At 45.0% G+C, this 24,681-nt stretch overlaps 3 protein-coding genes across 3 annotated transcripts; 1 reads left to right on the top strand and 2 right to left on the bottom strand.

Moving 5' to 3' along the window:
- Positions 1-70: 70 nt before the first annotated feature.
- itih5 (inter-alpha-trypsin inhibitor heavy chain 5) lies at positions 71-8,933 on the bottom strand. Its single transcript, XM_044017335.1, has 14 exons — positions 8,730-8,933; positions 8,602-8,646; positions 7,382-7,545; positions 6,946-7,041; positions 6,472-6,719; positions 6,217-6,386; positions 6,002-6,118; positions 4,226-4,397; positions 3,817-4,126; positions 2,121-2,800; positions 1,595-1,645; positions 928-1,044; positions 485-862; positions 71-389 (listed from the first exon to the last, which is right to left on the bottom strand). Exons 1-14 carry the CDS (start codon positions 8,877-8,879, stop codon positions 109-111), a joined length of 2,979 nt encoding a protein of 992 aa, XP_043873270.1. The 5' UTR covers positions 8,880-8,933; the 3' UTR covers positions 71-108.
- itih2 (inter-alpha-trypsin inhibitor heavy chain 2) lies at positions 7,472-21,165 on the top strand. Its single transcript, XM_044017340.1, has 22 exons — positions 7,472-7,535; positions 12,039-12,131; positions 12,412-12,441; positions 12,609-12,647; positions 13,686-13,858; positions 13,942-14,046; positions 14,775-14,937; positions 15,017-15,124; positions 15,223-15,351; positions 15,440-15,556; positions 15,641-15,809; positions 16,012-16,137; positions 16,829-17,010; positions 17,089-17,274; positions 18,367-18,506; positions 18,653-18,831; positions 18,934-19,077; positions 19,189-19,302; positions 19,385-19,583; positions 19,660-19,845; positions 20,673-20,765; positions 20,837-21,165. The coding sequence occupies exons 2-22, from the start codon at positions 12,045-12,047 to the stop codon at positions 20,982-20,984; spliced, it is 2,817 nt and encodes a 938-aa protein (XP_043873275.1). The 5' UTR covers positions 7,472-7,535; positions 12,039-12,044; the 3' UTR covers positions 20,985-21,165.
- On the bottom strand, positions 21,071-24,681 carry kin (Kin17 DNA and RNA binding protein). Its single transcript, XM_044017336.1, has 11 exons — positions 24,433-24,681; positions 23,320-23,414; positions 23,169-23,212; positions 22,898-23,020; positions 22,633-22,820; positions 22,435-22,532; positions 22,221-22,347; positions 21,982-22,134; positions 21,783-21,882; positions 21,551-21,651; positions 21,071-21,441 (listed from the first exon to the last, which is right to left on the bottom strand). Exons 1-11 carry the CDS (start codon positions 24,544-24,546, stop codon positions 21,382-21,384), a joined length of 1,203 nt encoding a protein of 400 aa, XP_043873271.1. The 5' UTR covers positions 24,547-24,681; the 3' UTR covers positions 21,071-21,381.

Raw genomic sequence — 24,681 nt, 5'->3', positions numbered from 1 at the left:
CAAGAAGAGCTGATGTGATGTTTTGTTGTGATCAAAGGATTATGGGTCAAAACTACATACAAAAGTATTAGCTGCTGTCAGAGATTATGGGATTATGAGTCCTGATATTCACCCTCGGTGTATCGCGTGTGTGGGCGTGTCGGTGTGGAACATGGGCGTGTCAGTGTGGAACATGTGCGACACCACGTAGTCCGGGTACTCTCCGTCGATCAGCTGGGCCGCGTTGTTTCTGGCGAACCAACAGTCCACGCTCTGCGTCCCGCTGAAGATACGTCTGCTCTTCTGAACCACAGGCACCGAACGACCTTTGACCTTCAGAACTGTAGAAGGTTTCACATCTTCCTGTGCAGGAAGTTTGGCCACGCCCACTTCCTCATACAGGAACTGACCTGAAAGCAGAGTCAATGATATTAGTGAGTGATGACGGTCAGTAAAGAACTGCTGAAGGTCAGAGGTCACTGACAGAGGTCCGAGGGTCACTCACCCAGCAGACCGTGGCAGTGGTGTGAAAGTCCTTTGCTGTTTCCGATGTAAAAGCCCAGGTGGTTCCTCTGATAAGGGGCGGGGTTCCTGTAGTGATGCAGCAGGATGACAAAGCTGATGTCTCCGCCCACCGTCACCGTCACGTTACATTGTGCGACGACAGACACCGACAGAACTCCGCTGTCCACCTCGACGCTGGAGTGACAGGGCAGCACCAGGCGGTCTCGGCCGTCCAGGATCACCCTCTCCGGGTTCACCTCGATGTAGGCGCGTTTGGGACGATCCACGATGACAGTGATGGTGCTGAAGTAGGTGCGCCGCTGCTTGTGGCTGCCCGGTGGCGCCGGAGCGCCGACAAGTTTCCCGTTCACTGTCACGCCTGTTCAACGACACAAGTTTAGACCTTGTGGTGAAGATGAGATGAAAGGTTTGAACGAGTCTCACCGGAGTGTCTGTGGTCAGACAGCAGACGCAGGACGTGTCCAGGTTCACCGTTGATGTTGAAGCAGACGCTCAGTTTACTGAGAGGAAAGTCCACCACGAAGTGAGGGTCGCCATCGGCTGCACAACAACAACAACAACAACAACAACACAACAACAACAACAACAACAAGTGTGAGTTTAAACACTTTCACACACATTTACTCATTTACTCACCTTCTAAAATCACATGATCACGTCATTAGACTTTTGTAAAGCACTCACTCTCCCACACCAAAGTCCAGAGAGAAAATGAGTCATTTGAGCTGCTGGTGCTCTGCTGCCTCGTGTGGACACTTTGTGTCACTGGGGTCACAGGAGCTGCTGTGTGTGTGTGTGTGTGTGTGTGTGTGTGTTGAGTTTCTGTTGTGAGAACCAGATGAAAGCAAAGCAACAGTAATGACAGGCCACACGCACACACACGCACACACACACACACACACACACACACACACACACACACACGTAGAGTCTGTGCTGGTATTTCAATTAGAGCCTTTCTGCTCTTTCCTGTTTCCAGGTGACGTTCAGAAGATTCTCTGTGATCATCGTCGGCGACTGTTTGACCAACATTTAAATTAGAGGCTCACACACGCAGACACACACACACACACACACACAGGAGAGTCACCTGATGTTCTGGAGACTGCGAGCGATTTCTTTGCTGCTTTTCTTTCTTTACCTTTGAGCAGAAGAATAACGACGGTCAATCATGAGTCAAAGTGCTAGCATTAGCATCATTAGCACGTGATCTGTGTGTTTGCTCACCAAATATTAGCATGACAAATTAGCGTCACCCTTTAAGTGTGATGTGGTGCTGTTAGCTGTGATTAGCTTAGCTTAGTTAACACAGTTTGAGCTGAAGCTTCTCTTGGCTGTTGTAAACAGACGTACTGCCCCCTGCTGGTGTCTGTGAGCATGTTCATGCTAACACTAACATTATCCACCGCGTGACGGTCAGTGGATACATGAATGATCTTTATTATTCATAGTAAAATTAAATGTATCATATAAACATGTTAGCATGTTAGCAACAGCAGAATAGCATGTGTTTAGCTACATTAATCTCATTAAAGCAATTATTCATCGTCACCTGTGGTCTCCAGTGTAATCTGGATTATTTAGTGAAGGAAACATTGTTTTATAGAAGTTCTCACCGACTGTGTTCCTCAGAGACGAAGTGTGGCTGCTCGGCTCCGTGTTGGACGTCTGCGGAGCGGCGTCTTCTGTATCTGGAAGCTGATTGGCCGTTGACTCTGCTTCACCAAATGTCGAGCTGGCGGTTGGAGCTGGAGCCGTGGAGCCGTGGGCCAGAACCTCGGGCTTCTCAAGCACCAGGTCTGTGAGTGGAGTGAGGAAGTTGTAGGTGATGGAGAGGTTTGTGGCCTGATGAACGTGTTCTTCTCTCTCTCTGCTGGTCTGGCTTCTCAGCCGCGAGCGCAGCCCCTCTTTGACGCTCAGGAAACCCCACACACGCTCCACAAAGTCTTCTGTGATGGAACCCAGAGCGACTCCTAACCTCTGTGCGACCTCTGACCCTGGGCCCTTCGCACCACCGGCCATCGCCGCGGTGGCAGCTGTCACGTGCTCCCGGGTCTGGATCTGCCGGCGTCTCAGAGGGACGTCCGTCTCCAGGACGATGTCCTTATCGTTGTTGCTCGCTGTGACGAGGACGTGCAGAGACTCGACGCTCCGATCGGTGAGTTTTCCTGCGACGACGATCTCAGAACCGTTGAAGTAGTTGTTGAACAGACACTGAGTGACGTACTGCACCGAGTCTTCTGTGTAGTTGATCCTGATGTCAGAGAGCAGAGGCGTCCCGATCTCATCGTAGAACCTACAACCATCAGATGAGATTAGATTAGATTAGATTAGATGGAAACCTTGTCTGGAGGATAAATCTGTGAGACTGAAATGATCCTGAACTCTGTCCTGATGTTTGTTCCTGATGTTCTTCAGACGTCTGTAGATGTTTGATCTGCACTCTGCCCTGTTCTTAGAACCATTGAGCAAAGCACTCATTGTTCCATCAGTGATCGTTTGAAGAAGACAAACAAGGTTGTTATTACGTGTGTGTGTGTGTGTGTGTGTGTGTGTGTGTGTTAAACTTCCTAAACTTTTAAACAGTGTGTTTGTTTAAGTGGGACCGAGGCAATTATCTGTGTGTGTGTGTGTGTGTGTGTGTCTGTGTGTGTGTGTGTGTGTGTGTGTGTGTGTGTGTGTGTACACACAATCAGGCAGGTTTCACAACACACACACACACACACGTCCATTGAACAAACGTGTGTGTGTGTGTGTGTGTGTGTGTGTGTCTGTGTGTGTGTGTGTGTGTGTGTGTGTGTGTGTCCACGTACACACAATCAGACGCAGGTTTCACAACACACACACACACACATACACATACACATTCCTGCTCCATTGAACAAACACGTGTGTGTGTGTGTGTGTGTGTGTGTGTGTGTGTGTTGATTAAAGGTCAGTTTTGTCTCCTCAGACGTTTGATGACACGTTTGTTTCCTTCAGTAAAAATAAGAAATTGCGTTTTTTTGACAGCGAGAGAAACCGGACGTTCATTTATTATCTGAACAAAGTCTAGATTTATATATTATATTATAATAGAAGCCAGTTCTTTTAGTTTTCTGAGCAGTGAAGGTTCTCAGCAGAGGTCAGTCACATTTACTTTACTAAGTCTGGCTGAAGTCTGGTTTAAGTCTGGCTGAAGTCTGGCTAAAGTCTGGTTTTGCGCAGGTTTAAATTTTTTTCATTTCTCTTCTCTTTATCTTTATTTATTGATCATAACCTTCAGATTTTGGACTGAAGGTTGTTGAGAAGATGATAAAAACCCTTCCTCACCCTTTGAGCATGGCACTGGCGTCGGCCTCCTCGCCGATGCGCCTCATCATCCCACAGTTTTCCACGGCCATACGCTCCAGCAGACGATAATCCACGTCGTTCCCGATCCCGATGGTGAAGATGCAGAAGTTCTCCCGCACGGCGGAACGGGTTCTGCCTAAGATCGCAGTGGACTGGACTTCCCCGACAGTCGGCCGTCCGTCCGTCAAGAAGATGATGAGGGAGACGCTGTTTGGACCCGAGTCAGAACCTGAGAGATAATCACCCAGCAGAGAGGAGGCGGTCTGGATCGCTCCATCGATGTTCGTACCTGCAGTTACATGTGACTGCCGAGTCAGACTGATTCTTTACTATGTTCGGTCCAGACAGAGTCCAGTGTTGGTGTAAGACCAGGTTCTGAAAGTCTCACCTCCTGAAGGAACCAGCGTGAATATGAACTTCTTGGCGTCTCTGACGGTGAGCGGCGTGACGGGAACCAGACGCCCGGGCTGCCACACTTTGACTTTGCTGGAGAAGCTGATGAAGTTAAAGTGATCTTCTGGACGCAGGTCTTTCAGGATGGTGAAGAGAGCGTCTTTAGTCTGAGACACAAAAACAGGTCCTGGTCAGAGGGGGCGGAGCCTGTTTACATGACTTCAGTGACTTTAGTGAAGTGCTTTACATCCACCTCATGTTGTGTTGTGTTGTGTTGTGTTGTGCGTGTCAGTGTTAACACTGGTTACACTTTAGTCAGAGTTACTTTGTTACAGTGAGTTTAGACACAGCAGCTGTTTCAGTCCATAGAAACAAGTTCAGTCGTCAGCCACTCACAGAAAAGCGTGGGCGTCGCTGCAGGGTTTATAGATGTGTGTGTGTGTGTGTGTGTGTGTGTGTGAGTTGTATACAGCAGAGGTCAGCACTCCTGAAAACGTCTATTGTGATGTCACATCAGAACACACATGTGGCTCTGTTCCTCAGAGAGTCGAGGATGTTCCATGACTGTGTGTGTGTGTGTGTGTGTGTGTGTGTGTGTGTGTGTGTGTGTGTGTGTGTCTTAGGGGATTAACATGCTCTGACAGATGGAGAAAATGTTCCAGTGTGAGGAGGAGGAGGCGGAGTCAGGTTTGTGATGTGAATGACACTGAGTGTATAAAGTTGCAGTACGCAGAATCTCATCTTAACTGGAGACTCTCTGACCTAAGCTCCTCCCACCTCCTCATATGTATATATATATGTACATATACAGTACACATATATATATACAGTACATATGTATATATATATACAGTATGTGTGTATATATATATATATATATATATATATACTGTATATATATATATATATACTATATATACTGTATACATGTATATGCAGTGGTGGGCAATATCAAAATAGTATTTTTTTTAAATTATTATTATTATTATTTTTAATAATCAAATGAATGTGTGTCTGAACGTGTCTGAATTCAATGACTTGATGATGTTATGTATGTTATGATTATATTTCCAGAAAGAATATGGTTATTTTTTGTGAAGCGGAGCTGGATTTTCCTGGATGTCATTAAACGCATCATAGCTCCGTGGACCTGCTCTAGTCGTATGGCTGCCATTTCCTATTTGGTTCTCACTTTGACTGACGTGTGTCGTCAGCCAATCAAAATGTGATATCATAGTGACAGAACGCCCCAGTGATGTCATCAACGACGTTTGAACCTTTGGCGGGTTTTGAAGTAAACTGTGATCACTGCATTAACACCACTGATCCATCATGTGTCTGATCTCCTTCATGTGCACTTTTCACGGCCATCGTTTGGCGAAAAGAAGGAAATGATTTCAAGAGGAAGACCGACACATCATTTACGGTAGTTGGAGTGTAAATGATACAGTGATAACATGTTTTACAAGTGTTGAGGACAAAAGTGTTGATCATAAAGAGTGACGTGTTCCCCGCGTAGCTGACGCCTAAGCTTATGTAGAAGCTTGTTTTTGTGTCATATAGTGGTTTGTGAAAGTGCGTTTGCTGACTGACATAAGGGAACATGTGGTGCTAATGATGCACTAGCCTATAGATGTGCTATGGTTGTTGTTGCAGATCATCTGTCTCGTGAATACAGTCCATAATAGTGTGTTTTCTATGTGCTTGTGTTTGTATATATATATATATGTATATATACACATATATGCATGTACATATGTAGTGTACAAACCTGTCGGATCTTCTTCCCCAGCATGGAGGCGCTGGTGTCGATCACAAACACCACGTTCTTAGGAACGACAGGAAGATCTTTGGGAGCAAAGTAGTGAACAAAATGGCCGTTCAACACCTGGAGAGACAGACAGACAGAGAGAGAGAGAGAGACAGGTTAGTGTCCTCACTAGGAAGAAGAACAGGACCGTGTGTGTGTGGTCATGTCTCTCAGACCTGAATGTCTCCGATCCCCATGTCTCTCTGGACGTCGTAGCGAACCAGGAAATCTCCCAGCATGCCGCTGGTGCTGATCTTCGCCTGTTGGACGATGTTGGGGCTGAAGGTGATTCTGCAGACGTTCTTCTCGTTGCTGATCTCCGTGGCGACGGGAGTCTCTGGTTTGACTGGAGAACAGAGACAGGGACAGTTGTTTTTAAAAACTGTCTCTGTCAGACATTTTATTGAGTTTAAAGGATTTTAAGTGTAAACCTGAGATCTTCTGAGCACTGGCTCCGTTACGGAGCGGCAGAACCTCCAGGTCCCGGATCATGGACTGGTCCACGATGGTGATGTCCAGACTCAAGCGGCTGACGAGCTGCAGCGGCCGCAGACTGGTCACATGTTCATATCGACCCAGACGGCGACGCAGCAGCTGCTCGTACGTGAGCAAGAACACGGCTCGGTTTCTACCGGGAATGTTCACGAGCGCTCTGAAGACCTGTGCGTCCAACTGAGGACTGAGGACACAGAGACACAGAGACACCAGGGACACCAGAGACACAGAGACACCAGAGACACAAGAGACACAGAGACACAGGGACAGGTATTCAATACACACACCTCTGCTGCCTCGTGTGGTCACTTTGTGTCACTTTCAAACTCTGAAGAGACAAAATAAGACATTTGAACTTAGTGATGGAGTGTGTGTGTGTGTGTGTGTGTGTGTGTATGTATGTGTCTTACCTTGCATCACCTGACTCTTTGTTTTTGCTTTTGTTCTGCTTGACCTTCTTCTCCCTTGGCCTGACCTCACTCTGGTAGACACGCCCACCAATGATCCTAGTGCATATGGGTCAAAGGTCAAGGATTAGAGTGGCTCTCACATTCAGGGAAAAAAAACATTGTCTCAGTTTAAACAAGTTTTTCTAACAAAAGACTGAATTTGTTTTTGTACAAGAAGAGTGTGTGTGTGTGTGTGTGTGTGTGTGTGTGTGAGTGTGAGGTGTGTGTGTGTGTGTGTGTGTGAGAGAGAGCGTCTGCTAAATGACATGTAATGTAATCATGATACAAGTTTACGAACTCCTGAGTGACTTAAGAAAAGAATAACAAGTTACAGTTGTTGTTACAGTTGTTGTTACAGTTGTTACAGTTGTTGTTACAGTTACAGTGAGACACTCACATGGTGAAGTTGGAGACAAAAGCATCAGCAGGAATGTGGAAGTGAAAGGTGGCGTCAGCGGCAACGCTGAGACGGTTCAACATGACGCAGTAAACAGCCGTGAAGGCGTAACGAGAGATGATGGTGGTTCTGATGGACAGTTCCTGGATGTGAGGTTTGGTCTCCTACAGAACCCACACACACACACACACACACACATAAATCCCTGCGGTACCTACAGGTGAAACAGCGCCATCCTCTGACACAAACTCAGTTTCCACAGATATGTTTTTCTCATGAAATGAGATCCAGAGGTTTCATCTGTGTGTGTGTGAGCGTGCCACAACATCTGTGTCTGAGTGTCACAACATCTGTGTGTGTGTGAGGTCACAACATCTGTGTGTGTGTGAGCGCCACAACATCTGTGTGTGCTGTGTGTGAGCGTGTGTGTGTGTGAGCGTCACAACAACTGTGTGTGTGTGAGCCGCCACAACATCTGTGTGTGTGTGTGGCGTCACAACATCTGTGTGTGTGTCTGGCGCCACAACAACTGTGTGTGTGTGTGTGAGCGCCACAACATCTGTGTGTGCATCTGTGTGTGTGAGCGCCACAACATGTGTGTGTGAGCGTCAACAACTGTGTGTGTGTGGGCCACAACATCTGTGTGTGTGTGTCACAACATCTGTGTGTGGTCACAACATCTGTGTGTGTGTGTGTCACAACATCTGTGTGTGTGTGTGAGCGCCACAACATCTGTGTGTGTGTGTGTGTGTACAACATCTGTGTGTGTGTGTGTCACAACATCTGTGTGTGTGTGAGTGTCACAACATGTGTGTGTGTGTGTGTGTGGTGTCACAACATCTGTGTGTGTGTGTGTGGCCACAACATCTGTGTGTGTGTGTGTGGTCACAACATCTGTGTGTGTGTGTGAGCGTGTGTGTGTGAGGCCACAACATCTGTGTGTGTGTGTGAGTGCCACAACATCTGTGTGTGTGTGTGTGAGTGTCACAACATCTGTGTGTGTGTGTGGCGCCACAACATCTGTGTGTGTGTGTGTGGCGTCACAACATCTGTGTGTGCCACAACATCTGTGTGTGTGTGTGGCCACAACAGCGTGTGAGCGTCACAACATCTGTGTGTGTGTGTGTGAGCGTCACACCCTGTGACTTCATGTAGGTCAGTGGTCATATGATCAGTTTTTATAGAAGAACACGTCTTATGTAAAAGTGAATGACTTTTACCTTTGTTAAGATTGTTTTCACCTGTCGTGGAATTCTGGGAGGAGCCTGTGAGAGCGAGGGAAGAAAAAATAAACAGGTCAAAGGTCGTGAATAAAATCCAGAATCTTCTTCATGATTGAACGTCTTACAAAGTTTAAATCAAAGTCTGACACGTCTGGAGCCATGTCCCCATCCTTCTGCAGCTGTTCCTGAGCAGCACAGCCCATCTTCATCATCGTCATCATCATCATCATCATCATCATCATCATCTTCTTCATCTTCATCTTCTTCATCTTCATCAGCAGACCCTCGTTTCAGTCCTGATCGTTTACAAGTAACAAAGACGTTGTTTACAGAAGATCCTCTGAGTGTGAACGTGTGAATGAGTGAGTGACTGCACTGAAGCGTGACATGGTGAGGAGGAAAACACACCCACCACCCACACACACACAAGGAGGAGGAGCAGGAGGAGGAGGGTGACGGTATTTCCTTCAAGGAGGAAAAAAGAAAATGAATCGTCAGAGAAGAAAACGAGGACAAGACAAAGTTACTTTGTGTTTTCATGAGACACAAACTGTGAGCGCCCCCTGCTGCTGAGACACACACACACACACACACACACACACACACACACACACACACACAGAGGCTCAGTCTGACTGAAAACATGACTGAAAAACAACAAACTCACAACTCACTCTCCTTCACCAAAGTCCACGAGAAAATCACTGAGGCGAGAAACTACATGACACTTAACGCGCAGTATTAGAAACATGTGAACTAAATAAATACAATTAAATAAAAACATGTGAACTAAATAAATACAATTAAATAAAAAACATGTGAACTAAATAAATACAATTAAATAAAACATGTGAACTAAATAAATAAATAAATAAAACGTGAACTAAATAAAAAAATAAAACATGCAAACCAAATAAATAAAATAAAAACTTGAACTAAATAAATAAAATAAAAACATGCAAACCAAATAAATAAAATAAAAACATGTGAACTAAATAAATACAATAAAAACATGTGAACTAAATAAATAAAATAAAAACATGCAAACCAAATAAATAAAATAAAAACATGTGAACTAAATAAATACAATTAAATAAAAACATGAACTAAATAAATACAATTAAATAAAAACATGTGAACTAAATAAATACAATTAAATAAAAACATGTGAACTAAATAAATACAATTAAATAAAAAACATGTGAACTAAATAAATACAATTAAATAAAAAACATGTGAACTAAATAATACAATTAAATAAAACATGTGAACTAAATAAATACAATTAAATAAAAAAACATGTGAACTAAATAAATACAATTAAATAAAAACATGTGAACTAAATATTAAATAAAAACATAAACCAAATACATGTGAACTAAATAAATAAAACATGCAAACCAAATAAATAAAATAAAAAACATGTGAACTAAATAAATACAATAAAAACATGTGAACTAAATAAAAAAAAAAAAACATGCAAATAAAAAAAATATGTGAACTAAATAAATAAAATAAAAACATGCAAACCAAATAAATACAATAAAAACATGTGAACTAAATAAATAAAATAAAAACATGCAAACCAAATAAATAAAATAAAAACATGTGAACTAAATAAATAAAATAAAAACATGCAAACTAAATAAATAAAATAAAAACATGCAAACTAAATAAATAAAATAAAAACATGTGAACTAGATAAATACAATTAAATAAAAACATGTGAACTGAATAAAAAATAAAAACGTGAAATAAATAAATACAATAAAAACGTGACCTAAATAAATAAAATAAAAACGTGAAATAAATAAATACAATAGAAAAAACGTGAACTAAATAAATAAAATAAAATAATCATATAAAAACGTGAATAAAATAAATTAAAATGAAAAGAAACGAAATACAATAAAAACAGATTTAATAAAAACGTGAGCACAAGTGATTTTTCTTTAAAAGGGACATATTATACCCTATTTCCCCCATTAAAATAGTTCCCTGGTGTCCTAATGAACATGTCAGTGACATGCTTTGGTCAAAATACCATAAGGATGAAGCATCATAGCAGTTCAATAACCCTGCTAAACACGCCCCTTTCAGAACACTCGGTTTTGTGCATGGTCCCTTTATATGCAAATGAGACACAGGCAAACACACGCTCACTTCTTCCAGGGGGTTTCTGATTTGTCCTCTTTACAGCGCTCACTCACTCAGCTCCTGTTCCCTCCCCTCATTCCTCTCCCCCTCCCTCCACTAGTTCTCTGACAATATCAACATGGCAGCGTGAGCAGAAAACAGCGAGAGTGCGTCACAGGAAGAGACGTCCTACATAAGGATGGAGCCGAACACTGTCCAACTGTAAATCAGTTAAAAACACTTAGGGACAGCACCACTGATCCACCGCTGACCTTTGTATGTGACTGTATCAGACTGAGTGTGTGCTCCGGTCATGGAGGACGTACTGACCAAATATGTTTAATAAGGACGTGTCAGAATGGTCAGTTATGACCTCTATGTGACCTTTTCTTAACAATGTGTGTGTTTGTACGTCGCTGACTAAATACTGATGTGAAGTGGTGCGAACACACGTTTGCTGACTTTATCATCGGCACATTAGCTTCATATATAAAATCCTCTGTAAAACACTGTGCTCCACTGTGCAGCCACCAACAGCACACTTGTCCCTCCGCGTTGACATAATACCGCTCTTCCTCCCTCGCCTGCACTCTCGCAGGGACAAGGTGGAGCTAAGGTGGAGCTCTCCAAGTAAACTTACTGGTGGGGCGGTAACATTCACGGTGAAATGCGCATGCTGCCGTCATAAGTGCAGGGAATTCAACATGGAGTGTTTTATCGTCTATACTTACACTCAGGGGGACCACGAAAACATGACTGAGTATTCTTTTTCCACACTTTGGCGACTGGTAGAGCCTCCAGAGTCCCAAATATAAGTATTCAAATGATTAAAATGATAAAGGGTTATGGTACAAATAAACCCTACAAATAAAAATGATTGATTTTGCATAATATGTCTCCTTTAAGGCCTCACAGTGTTTCAGGATGAAGCAGCTGTGGTTTCGGCTTCCTTTGCTGCCATCTTTTGACTGTAAGGAAACATTACATGTTTCATATTCAACGTGTGTGTGTGTGTGTGTGTGTGTGTGTGTGTGTGTGTGTGTGTGTGTGTGTGTGTGCGTGTGTGTGTGTGTGTGTGTGCGTGTGTGTGTGTGTTACCCTGCCCACTCTGCAGGTCAAAATTCAAAGTTTCAAAGTGTCCCTCTCTTCTCTCAGTTCCATGAAACACAGCAAATATTGACTGGAGCCAAGAGTCCACCACCACCATCATCATCATCATCATCATCATCATCATCATCGCTGCTCTGCACAGGGACATATATCAGTGTGTGTGTGTGTGTGTGTGTGTGTGTTTGAAGGAAACAATGAAGCGAGTGCTGCTGCTGCTGCTGCTGCTGCATCAAAGCTGCTGCTTTGAGTTTGTCATCGATGGACGATGTGAGGACGAGACGGTGAGTTTGTATCTTTTCTAACTGCAGCTGAACTTCAGCCTCAAACGTCTGAAGAATATTAATATTTAGAAATAAAGACGTTTGACCTTTGACCCACACTCACACTATACAATGTTTTTCAGTATTTGGCTGTAAAGTTGATTTAAATGGACATGAAATATGAAACATTTCATCTGTGACATTCAAATACAATCATTTTTAATATGAAACTTTCCTGCTGTTTAATGTGGATTATTTCAGATTACAACAAAGTTAACACACATCACATTTGTTTCTTCAGTTCCAGGATCAGGATCAGCAGAGACACAAGGTGACAACTTCATCCATTCATCCATTCATCAGTCAGCTGCACATAAATCTATGGAATTCACTTTTAACTGATGACACACTGTGTGTGTGCGTGCGTGCATGCATGCATGCGTGTGTGTGTGTGTGTGTGTGCGTGCATGCGCGTGTATGTGTGTGTGCGTGTTGCAGAGAGCCATTTTGACCAGCGAGGAGCAGGAAGACTTTGAAGTAAGTCTCTCTCTCTGTCTGTCTGTCTCTCTCTCTCTCTCTGTCTGTCTGTCTCTCTCTCTCTCTCTGTCTCTCTATCTCTCTCTGTCTCTCTCTCACACTCTCTGTCTCTCTCTCTCACTCTCTGTCTGTCTCTATCTCACTCTCTGTCTCTCTCACTCTCTGTCTCTCTCTCACTCTCTGTCTCCCTCTCTCTCTGTCTCTCTCTCCTCTCTCTCTCTCATTTCTCACTCTGTCTCTCTGTCTCTCTCTCTACCTTCTATCTCACCTCTGTCTCTCTCTCTCTCCTCCTCTGCTCCCTCTCTCTCTCTCACTGTCTCTCTCTCGTCTGTCTCCTATCTCACCTCTCTCCCTCTGGCCTCTCTCACTCTGCTCTCTGTCTGTCATCTCTATCTCTACTCTCTGTCTCTCACTCTCTGTCTGTCTCTCTCACTCCCACTGTCTCTCCTCTCTCTGTCTCCTCCCTCTCTCTTCTCTCCTGCCCTCTCTCTCTCTCTGTCTCTCTCTTGTCTGTCTCTTCTGCTCCTCTCCTCTCTGTCTGTCTCTATTTCCTCTCACTCTCTCTCACTTCTCTGTCTCTATTCCCACTCTCTGTCTCTCTCTCTCTCTCACTCTCTGTCTATCTCTCTCTCGCTCTGCCGACTGTGACAGAGTTGCATGTTATCAGACGATCAATAATCTGTTGTTTGAACTAATCCATGTGACTGAAAGGTTATTGACTTTAATGCTGTTTTTCAGTTGTTTTGTTTACAGTTTTTAAATCTGATTTAATGATTTTTTTTGATGTGATTTGGTGATTTGATGTGATTTAATGATTTTATTTGATGTGATTTGATGATTTGATTTGATGTGATTTAATGATTTTATTTGATATGATTTGATGATTTTATTTGATGTGATTTGATGATTTTGTTGTTATATTATGCCCTGCCCACTTTTAACCAAAAACATGCATGAGGTGACGTAGGTCAGAGGTCAGGTTTGACATTGATGTAAAAACAATAAATAAAGAGGCTCCTCCCACCTGGTTGTGCTCAGGCCATACGCGGAGATGACATCACCGTTAAGAGCTACAGGGTGGAGAGCCGCATCACGTCGCGCTTCGCTCACACCACCGTCAGGAGCTCAGTGGTTAACTCTGGTCCTTCAGCTCAGAGCATCGGCTTCAACGTCCAGATTCCCAAACGAGCGTTCATCACCAACTTCACCATGTGAGTCCAGCAGGTCCACATCTGAACATGAACATGAATTCATTCATCACCGTGATGCAAACTTCTCGCTCCTCCTGCTGCAGGAATGTGAACGGGATCACGTTTGTGGGTTCGGTGAAGGAGAAGACCGTGGCCAGGAACCTGTACACTCAGGCCAGAGCCAGAGGGAAGGCTGCAGGCATCGTCAGGTAACAGAACCTTCTGTAGAACCTTCTGTAGATCCTTTTGTAGAACTTTCTGTAGATCCTTCTGTAGATCCTTCCGTAGATCTTTTTGTAGAACCTTCTGTAGAACCTTCTGTAGAACCTCTGTAGATCCTTCCGTAGATCCTTCCATAGAACCTTTTGTAGATCCCTCTGTATAACCTTCTGTAGATCCTTTTGTAGAACCTTCTGTAGAACCTCTGTAAAACCTTCCATAGATCCTTCCGTAGATCTTTCTCTAGATCCTTCTGTAGGTCCTTCTGTAGAACCTAATGTAGATCCTTTTGTAGAACCTTCTGTAGAACCTTCTGTAGATCCTTCCGTAGATCCTTCCATAGAACCTTCTGTAGAACCTTCTGTAGATCTCTTGTAGAACCTTCTGTAGATCCTTTTGTAGAACCTTCTGTAGATCCCTCTGTAGAACCTTCTGTAGATCCTTTTGTAGAAACTTCCGTAGATCCTTTTGTAGCACCTTCTGTAGATCCTTCCGTAGATCTTTCTGTAGATCCTTCTGTAGAACCTAATGTAGATCCTTTTGTAGAACCTTCTGTAGAACCTCTGTAAAACCTTCCATAGATCCTTCCGTAGATCTTTCTCTAGATCTTTCTGTAGATCCTTCTGTAGAACCTAATGTAGATCCTTTTGTAGAACCTTCTGTAGAACCTCTGTGGAACCTCACAAACCACACACTGAGTCATTTCTGCTTCAAACAGAGCAAACTCCCAGGACATGGAGACCTTTAAGACAGAGGTCCACGTTCCTTCAGGCAGTCACATAGAGTTTGAGCTGCACTATCAGGAGATGATGCACAGGAGACTTGGTTTCTACGAGCACTCGCTGTATCTGCAGCCAGGGAGACTTGTTCCTCAGTTCCAGGTGAGAAACATCACCATCACACGCATGTGAACAGTGAAACAAAGTTTTCTTCTCTGACCACAGTGTCCTCTGTCTTCAGGTGGACGTTTACATCTATGAACCAAAGGGAATCTCAACAGTAGAAATTCCAAACACTCTGGGGCAACATTTCAGTGAACTCATCAAAGTCACGTCCACCAAAGACAAGGTTTAGAAAACACTTTAGATTTATAATAGTAACATTTAAAATGTTATCTGCTGTGAATGAGGAATGGCCACATGGTGGCACTGTTTCTCTGTCCTCAGGCTCATGTTGTATTTAAGCCGAACCTTCAGCAGCAGAAACTCTGTGAGAACTGCAGTCACAGCGTCATCGACGGAGTGTTCACTGTTAAATATGACGTGGTGAGAGACGCTAACGCTGGAGAGCTGCAGGTAACACACACTGAGACACACACACTGAGACACACACACACACACACTGAGACACACATACATGATGACCCTGTTTTTGTCCCCTCAGGTCTCTGATGGACATTTTGTCCACTTCTTTGCGCCATCCAATCTGTCTCCTCTTCCTAAAAACATTGTGTTTGTCATTGACGTCAGCGGCTCCATGTGGGGAGTCAAGATGAAACAGGTGAGTCCTAACCTGTCCCTACATCTCACCTGTGTCTCCTGTGTCCTGTCCTCACATGTGTGTCCTGTCCTCACCTGTGGACAGACGGTGGAGGCCATGCAGGCGATCTTAGACGATCTGACCGTGGACGACTTCTTCAGCATCATCGACTTTAATCACAACGTCCGCTGCTGGAGCGAAAGTCTGGTTTCAGGATCTTCAATCCAGATCCAAGACGCCAAGAATTATGTCCAGAACATCAAACCCAACGGAGGTGAGACAGCAGCAAGGGGACCAAGCGTCTGTCTGTCTGTCTGTCTGTCTGTCCATTCATTCATCATCCTTTCATATCCATCAATCATGATCTATTCGTTCATGGAATGCTAACAGCAGTGACAGTGTAGATGTTAGCTAAACAGACAGGAAATGATGAAATCACTGAGATTGTCTCTATTTCCTGTGACCTTTGACCTCAGGCACCAACATTAACGAAGCTCTGCTTCGAGCCGTTCAGATGTTGGTGAGAGCGACTCAGCAAAAGGTCATCGACCCTCGTTCTGTCTCCATGATTATACTGGTGTCTGATGGAGATCCTACTGTGGGTAAGACTCACTCATTCACTCATTCATCCACTCACTCACATGATTATACTGGTGTCTGATGGAGATCCTACTGTGGGTAAGACTCACTCATTCATCCACTCACTCACATGATTATACTGGTGTCTGATGGAGATCCTACTGTGGGTAAGACTCACTCATTCATCCACTCACTCACTCACTCGCTCACTGTGTGTGCAGGAGAGATAAAGCTGAGTACAATCCAGAAGAACGTGAAGCGAGTGATGGGGGACAACTTCTCTCTTACTCATTCACTCGTTCACTCGTTCACTCACTCACTCACTCACTCGCTCACTCACTCACTGTGTGCAGGAGAGATTAAGCTGAGTACAATCCAGAAGAACGTGAAGCGTGATGGGGACAACTTCTCTCTACTGCCACTCACTCACTCACTCACCACTCACTCGCTGACTCACTCATTGTGTGCAGGAGAGATAAAGCTGTGTACGATCCAGAAGAACGTGAAGCGAGTGATGGGGGACGACTTCTCTCTTACTCGTTCACTCGTTCACTCACTCACTCACTCACTCACTCACTCACTCACTGTGTGCAGGAGAGATAAAGTGCTGAGTACGATCCAGAAGAACGTGAAGCGAGTGATGAGAGACGACTTCTCTCTTACTCGTTCACTCGTTCACTCGTTCACTTGCTCACTCACTCACTGTGTGTGCAGGAGAGATAAAGCTGAGTACGATCCAGAAGAACGTGAAGCGAGTGATGAGAGACGACTTCTCGCTCTTCTCTCTCGGGATTGGCTTCGACGTGGATTACGACTTCCTGGAGCGGATCGCGATGGAGAACCGAGGAACGGCTCAGAGGATTTACGCGAACCACGACGCCGCCGAGCAGCTGAGGGTAACGCAGAGAATACGACTGTGATTTTACGTGAATTTGACTGTTCGCAGTGGTGACCTTTGACCTTTCTGTCCACAGACCTTTTACAGTCAGGTTTCTTCTCCTCTGCTGAGGAAAATCACCACACAGTTCCCTGAAGACCTGGTTTCAGACGTCACTCAGAACCACTTTGACAAATACTTCAGTGGCTCTGAGCTCGTGGTTGCCGGAAAAGTTCTGCCATCTGAGGAGACCACGCTGACCACCGTCACCACTGCATCTGCTGTGAGTTTAAATTATAATCTGTCCACCGTCACCACTGCATCTGCTGTGAGTTTAAATTATAATCTGACCACCGTCACCACTGCATCTGCTGTGAGTTAAATTATGATCTGACACCGCCACCACTGCATCTGCTGTGAGTTTAAATTATTGACCACTGACCACCGTCACCACTGCATCTGCTGTTAGTGTACATTATAATCTGACCACTGCATCTGCTGTGTTTAAATTATAATCTGTCCACCGCCACCACTGCATCTGCTGTGAGTTTAAATTATGATCTGACCACCGCCACCACCCTGCTGTGAGTTTAAATTATGATCTGACCACCGTCACCACTGCATCTGCTGTGAGTTTAAATTATAATCTGAATGACCACTGCATCTGCTGTGAGTTTAAATTTTCACCACCACCACTGCATCTGCTGTGAGTTTAAATTATGATCTGACCACCGTCACCACTGCATCTGCTGTTAGTGTACATTATAATCTGACCACCACCACCGCATCTGCTGTGAAATTATGATCTGACCACCGTCACCACTGCATCTGCTGTTAGTGTACATTATAATCTGACCACTGCATTGAGTTTAAATTATGATCTGACCACCACTGCATCTGCTGTGAGTTTAAATTATAATCTGCTCACCACTGCATCTGCTGTGAGTTTAAATTATAATCTGACCACGACCACTGCATCTGCTGTGAGTTTAAATTATGATCTCACCACCACTGCATCTTGTACATTATAATCTGACCACTGCATCTGCTGTGAGTTTAAATTATGTGACCATCTGCTGTGAGTTTAAATTATAATTGCATCTGCTGTGAGTTTAAATTATAATCTCACCACTGCACTGCATCTGCTGTGAGTGAGTTTAAATTATAATCTGACCACTGTCACCACTGCATCTGCTGTGAGTTTAAATTATAATCTGACCACTGCATCTGCTGTGAGTTTAAATTATAATCTGACCACTGCATCTGCTGTGAGTTTTAATTATAATCTGAGGACATTCAGTGTGTTAGTTAGTTATTGTGTTTTAATGGAGATTTTGTGTGTGTGTGTGTGTGTGTGTGTGTGTGTCTGTCACAGGCTGGTCTAGACCTCACTCTACACACAGAGACAGAAATGTCACAGTTGGACGTGGAGCTGATGAAACAGCAGCACGCGTTCACAGGCTTCGCTCGACAGATGTGGTCATACATCAAAATCAAACAACTGATCTCTGAGCGGTGAGACGGGGGCGGGGCTTACACGCTCACATGTATCCAATATATAAGTGTAAATGAAGAGTTTTCATAAGTGTAAATGAGCAGTTTTCATAAGTGTAAATGAACATGACTGCCCTCTAGTGTTGATGAACAGCTTGTCTCCGCAGATCTCTGGCTCCCACAGCGATGAAGAAGAGGAAGATCACGCAGCAGATCATGACTCTGGCTGTAGAACATCAGTTCGTGACTCCTCTCACTGCTCTGCTCGTGGAGAGCGAGGACGCCACAGAGCGACTGCTGGCCGACGCCCCCAAAGACCCCAAACATGGCTGCTGCTCCGGTGCAGGTGATGAAGATGATGGGGATGATGGAGAGGAGGAGGAGGAGGAGAACAAAGATCTGGACTGATGGAAACTCTCTCTCCTCTTCTTCTCTCTCATGTTTGAAGGAGTCGGAGGTCCAGGTTCTGGTCTTGTAACTCCAGTGACTCACGTCTACGGGATTCCACCCTGGGCACAGGTCTCCACCCCCGCCCCGAGTCAGGCTGTGATTGGTGTAAAGGACTGGACTCTGCCCCCAAAGGTCAATTTAGGTACTGACACGACGTGTTCTTGTCTTATCTTCATAGTTCAGCAGTGGTATTATTCAGCCACCAGGGGGCGACTCCAATGGTAATCTGCTGTAATCTGTGTTTCTCCGGCAGTGGACAACGACCCTCACTTCATCATCCATTTGCCCCAAAGTAACATGGACGTCTGCTTCAACATCGACTCGAAACCTGGTCACATCCTGAACCTGGTGTCAGACCCTGGTGCAGGTACACGAGTCTTTCTGTCCCTGAGAGACACAAACATTCCTGTTAAACTCAGATTATAATCCTGGATTATGTGCTGATGAAGGTGTGGTGGTGAACGGTCAGCTGATCAGCTCCAAACAGCTGATCAAAGACGATGTCAGAACTTTCTTTGGAATCATCTCAGTTTATTCTCAACGTGACGGAGTCGCCGTGACGATCAGCACTGATGACATCATCGTTCACTGCGGCAACGTCTCTCACTCGTTCACCTGGAGAGCAACGGCTCAGCTGTCACAGGACAGGTAATGTCCTCTCATCTGTCACAGGACAGGTAATATCCTCTCACCTGTCCTCATGTCTTCTGTCCTGATGTCTCAGGGTGAGAGTGTCCATCGTGAAGAACTCTCATGTCACCGTGACAGTGAACACAAACATCCAGGTGATGGCGCTGTTGCACCGCGTGTGGAACAAACATCCAGTCAACGTGGATTTCCTGGGAATCTATGTCCCCAATGAGAACCAGTATTCTGGTCTGGTCCATGGACTCATAGGTAAAACCTCACTGTTCATTGATGATTGATTATTGATTGATTTATTGGTTGTGTGTTTATAAACGTGTGTGTGATGTCACAGGTCAGTTGTGTGCGTGTGTGTGATGTCACAGGTCAGTGATGCGTTGTGTGTGTGTGATGTCACAGGGTTGTGTGTGTGATGTCACAGGTCATGTTGTGTGTGTGATGTCACAGGTTGTGCGTGTGATGTCAGGTTGATGTCACAGGTCAGTGTGTGACAGGTGGGTTGTGATGTCATGTCAGGTGAGTTGTGATGTCACAGGTTTGTGTGTGATGGTGAGGTGATGTTGTGTGTGCACAGATGTCAGGTGTGTGATGTCACAGGTCAGTTGTGTGTGTGATGTCATGTCAGTTGTGTGCGTGTGTGTGATGTCACAGGTCAGTTGTGTGTGTGTGTGTGATGTCACAGGTCAGTTGTGTGTGTGTGTGTGTGTGATGTGTGTGGATGTCACAGGTCAGTGTGTGTGTGATGTCACAGGTCAGTTGTGTGTGTGTGAGTGTGATGTCACAGGTCAGTGTGATGATGTCACAGGTCAGTTGTGTGTGTGTGTGTGATGTCACAGGTCAGTGTGTGTGTGTGTGATGTCACAGGTCAGATGTCACAGGTCAGTGTGTGTGTTGTGTGTGTGTGATGTGTCATGTCAGGTCAGTTGTGTGTGTGTGTGATGTCACAGGTCAGTTGTGTGTGTGTGTGTGATGTCAGTGTGTGTGTGTGTGTGTGATGTCACAGGTCAGTGTGTCAGTTGTGTGTGTGATGTGTCACAGGTCAGTTGTGTGTGTGTGATGTCACAGGTCAGTTGTGTGTGTGTGTGTGGTCAGTCACGTGAGCGTGTACGACGTCCATGAAGGATCAGACCCTGAGAAGAAGGAGGCGACCATGGAGGTGAAGGGCAACAAGCTGCAGGTCACCAGGTAACACACACACACACGCACACGCACGCACACGCACACACTGACCTTGACTGTGTGTGTGTGTGTGTCAGAGGCTGGCAGAAGGACTACAGACAGGACACACAGCGCGGTGCCAACGTTTCCTGCTGGTTCGTTCACAACAGTGGGCGGGGCTTCATCGACGGCCACTTCAGTGATTACATCGTCCCGAGTCTCCTCAGCTTCCTTCAGAAGCTTTGAACACAGAGCTGTGTTCAAGTACACTGTGTAACTTTTGTATTTTTATCCCCACCAGCCATTCAATCATTGATCACATGACCAGCAGAGGGCGCTGTCGTCGACTTTATTTGGACAAAATTTACATTTGCAACGATCGATTCAATCTAAATAAAATATACAAAAATGAAAAAAAATAATTGAACTCGCTGCTCTTATGTTTGTGTGACTCCTCGCTGGAAATGCATTGTGGGAAATGTACATGATTTGTATTCACTCACACGTTCATCTTTCATTCACACAAAAGTTCAAAGTCTTGCCCAAGGACACGTCAGCACATAGAGTCACAGAGCCAGGAATCAAACCCACAACCTTCCAGTAGAAAGACAACTTTCTCGTCCACTGTGTGTGTGTGTGTGTTTCAGGACAGTTTGGAGAAATCCTCGTAAGCGACGTCCACGCGTTTCCCTTTGTGTTTACCCTGAAGACGACAAGAACGGGAAAATAATCTCTCAGATTTGGCATGCATTAAAACAGAATAAACAGATTAGAGTTTGAGTTTATTTTCTGCTGATGAGACAAAAACCTACTGAGGTGAGCGTGAGCGTGGCAGAGAAGTTCTTCTCGTCGATTCCCTCCAGCACAGCCTCGGCGTCTCTGTACGCGCCGTTCACGATCACAACCTTTTTACCTGCAGAGGGACACGATGATGTCACAGACGATGTCACAGACGATGTCACTGACGATGTCACTGACGATGTCACAGACGATGTCACTGTGTGATCTGTGTGAGGCTGTATGTGTTGGACACAGATGGTTTACCTGGTGCAGGTATGACCGTCTCCACGTGGTTCTGGTCCAGTTTGAGTTTATCTCCAGACTGGATCATCTTCACCACCGCTCCGTATCTGTCTCTCACCTCCTGACGACAAGTCAGAGAATAATGATGCTGTGTTACCATGGTTACAGACAGCGTCAAATCAAACCGCTGCCTTTCAGGCTAAATAGAAACCGTGGTTACCGTGACGACGGCTTTCTTCTTGTGGTACTTCTCTCCCAGTCTCTTGGTGATGACTTTGACCACGATGTTGGGCTGAAGCCAGTGATCGGTCCTGAGCTGCTGCTGCTGCTGCTGCTGCTGCTGCTGCTGCTGCTGCTGCTTCCTCTCCTCCATCTGAAGAAAAACAAACATTTGTTCAGGAAACTCAAGTCAAACCTGAACTAAACCTGAACTAAACTGACATCACTCCTCTCCTTCACCTCTATAATCTCCTCCAGAGCAGATTTCCTCTTCTTCTCCTGTCGAGACGCTGAACTGGACGACGAGTCTTTCCTCTTAGTCGAGGACGCCGCTGCCACTCTGAGCGCGCTGGCACTGAGGGCGGAGCTACAGAGAAGAGACCACATGGGTTAGGGTTAGTTAAATAATCTTGATAAACTTGATAAAGGTGCAGGAGAACAGAAGCTTCAGTACCTGGACTTAGAAGGACCAGCTAGAGATGAAGACGCACCGAGGCTGAAAGCAACTTTTTCCTCTTCACTCTCGCGCTTCAACTCCGTGTAAACGCTTTCCTACACACACAAACACACAAACACACAAACACACACACAAACACACTGTGAGTGTTAAGTCTGTCGACGTTTGTCGCAGGACCGCTGAGTCGGCACTCACCGCCTCCGGCTCTCTTCCGTCACGGCCTTTGCGGACCTGCTCCTCGATGAACCTGGCGCTCCGCTCTTCATCGTCCAGCTCCTGCTTCTTCTTCCTGGCCTCCTCCTCTTGGCGGCGGATAGTCTCCGGGTCGCGGTCGATGTACTGGATGTACCAGCCTTTAGGCGTCTCGTCCACTTTACACAGACCTGAGAAACATGTCGATGATTAAACATCTACTGCAACTACTACTGTGCTGTTGCTATGGCGACACGTTGACACCAACCTTCTCTGCCGAGCCACTTGGTGAAGTCTGTGAGCGTCTCCCACTGAGTGGAGTTCATGTGCACGTGTTCACGGTGACTGATGTACTCGTTGTACACGATGTTGTTGTGAACTCGTTTCGTGCCTGTGAGAGAAAACAGTCTCAGATGTGACTTCATACAACTTTTACGAAACATTGGGATTAAACATTAGGATTATTGGTGGAGGCTTGGCGAGAGTGAGTACTTCATAAACGTCAGTTTCCTGTGAGATAAATATGTGTTCACACTCACCAAAACGTCTCCTGATCAGCTCCAGGAAGTCCCTCTTAAACTCACTGTTCAGAGACACAACAGAGCAAAGACAGCGATGAAAACGCAGTCACACAAAGTCAAAAATGAAACACACTTTTCATTGTGTTTGAAAAACAGAAACTCAACTCACTCAGAGAAATAATCCATGAATTTATTTGGATCCTCGGACGCCAAGAGCAGCTGTCGCTGATGAGACTCCGACATGCAGTGACACTTAAAACCATTCTGTCAACAAAGAAACACACAAACTGTCAGGACAACAGACACACAAACAGTCAGGTCAACAAACACACAAACAGTCAGGTCAACAGACACACAAACAGTCAGGTCAACAGACACACAAACTGTCAGGACAACGAGCCACAAACTGTCAGGTCAACAAAGCACGCAAGCAGTCAGGTCAGCAAACACAAGCTGTCAACAAAGACAACACACAAACTGTCAGAAGAACAACAGACACACAAACAGTCGGGTCAACAAACACACAAACAGTCCGGGTCAACAGACGCAACAGTCAGTCAGCAGACACACAACAGACACACAAACAGTCAGGTCAACAAAACACACAAACAGTCAGGTCAACAGCAGACACACAAACAGTCAGGTCAACAGACACACAAACTGTCAGGACAACAAACACACAAAACAGTCAGGTCAACAAAACACAAAACTGTCAGGACAACAGACAATAATAAAACATACAAACTGTCAGGACAACAAACACACAAACAGTCAGTAAATAACAAAACACACAAACTGTCAGGTCAACAAACACACAAAACAGTCAGGTCAAACACAAACAGTCAGGACAACAGACACACAAACATACAAAACTGTCAGACAACAAACAACAAACAGTCAGGTCAACAAACACACAAACAGTCAGACAACAGACACACAACCCATCAGGTCAACAAAACACAAACAGTCAGGTCAACAAACACAAACTGTCAGGACAACAGACACACAAACATACAAACCGTCAGGACAACAAACACACAAAAAGTCAGGACAACAGAGACACAAACACACACACAAACACAAACAGTCAGGCTAACACACACACACACACACACTCAGGTCAACACACACACACATATGCGCACACACACACACACACACACACACACAAACAGTCAGGCCAACAAACACACAAACAGACAGACAGACACACACACACACACACACACACACACACACACACACACACACACACACAGTCGCAGATTAAACTCGCGCTCACCTCGTCCCGACATTGTTTCTGGCACATCTGACAATACCATCTCAACTTCTGCAAACCTTTGGCTTTAATGCGGTTACCGATCGCCTTAGGGCTCAGAAAGTCCGCTTTCCCCATCACGACCCGACACAAATACGCACAAACCACAGACGAGACAGAAAAACGAGACAAAAACGGTCGAAGATTCTGCGAAACGACAACGTTTCTACACGACGGCTGCAGACTCAAAGACACTTCCGCAAGCCTCAAATC

The sequence above is a fragment of the Solea senegalensis genome, unplaced genomic scaffold (assembly GCF_019176455.1).
Source record: "Solea senegalensis isolate Sse05_10M unplaced genomic scaffold, IFAPA_SoseM_1 scf7180000015308, whole genome shotgun sequence".
Classification (NCBI taxonomy): domain Eukaryota; kingdom Metazoa; phylum Chordata; class Actinopteri; order Pleuronectiformes; family Soleidae; genus Solea; species Solea senegalensis.
This window is presented reverse-complemented; position numbering and strand designations above follow the sequence as displayed.

Excerpts from the sequence above, each read along its gene's own strand:
- itih5 (XM_044017335.1), bottom strand. The coding sequence starts at position 8,879 with ATGAAGATGAAGAAGATGAAGATGAAGAAGATGATGATGATGATGATG. Across the intron at positions 4,398-6,001 it reads TGGGGAAGAAGATCCGACAG|ACTAAAGACGCTCTCTTCAC; the intron begins GTTTGTACACTA and ends TTTGTGTCTCAG. Across the intron at positions 4,127-4,225 it reads CACGCTGGTTCCTTCAGGAG|GTACGAACATCGATGGAGCG; the intron begins GTGAGACTTTCA and ends ATGTAACTGCAG.
- itih2 (XM_044017340.1), top strand. The coding sequence starts at position 12,045 with ATGAAGCGAGTGCTGCTGCTGCTGCTGCTGCTGCATCAAAGCTGCTGC. Across the intron at positions 18,507-18,652 it reads AAACAACTGATCTCTGAGCG|ATCTCTGGCTCCCACAGCGA; the intron begins GTGAGACGGGGG and ends TTGTCTCCGCAG. Across the intron at positions 19,846-20,672 it reads CTCATAGGTAAAACCTCACT|TCACGTGAGCGTGTACGACG; the intron begins GTTCATTGATGA and ends GTGTGTGGTCAG.
- kin (XM_044017336.1), bottom strand. The coding sequence starts at position 24,546 with ATGGGGAAAGCGGACTTTCTGAGCCCTAAGGCGATCGGTAACCGCATT. Across the intron at positions 23,213-23,319 it reads TTCATGGATTATTTCTCTGA|TGAGTTTAAGAGGGACTTCC; the intron begins GTGAGTTGAGTT and ends GTCTCTGAACAG. Across the intron at positions 21,883-21,981 it reads AGAAGAAAGCCGTCGTCACG|GAGGTGAGAGACAGATACGG; the intron begins GTAACCACGGTT and ends ACTTGTCGTCAG.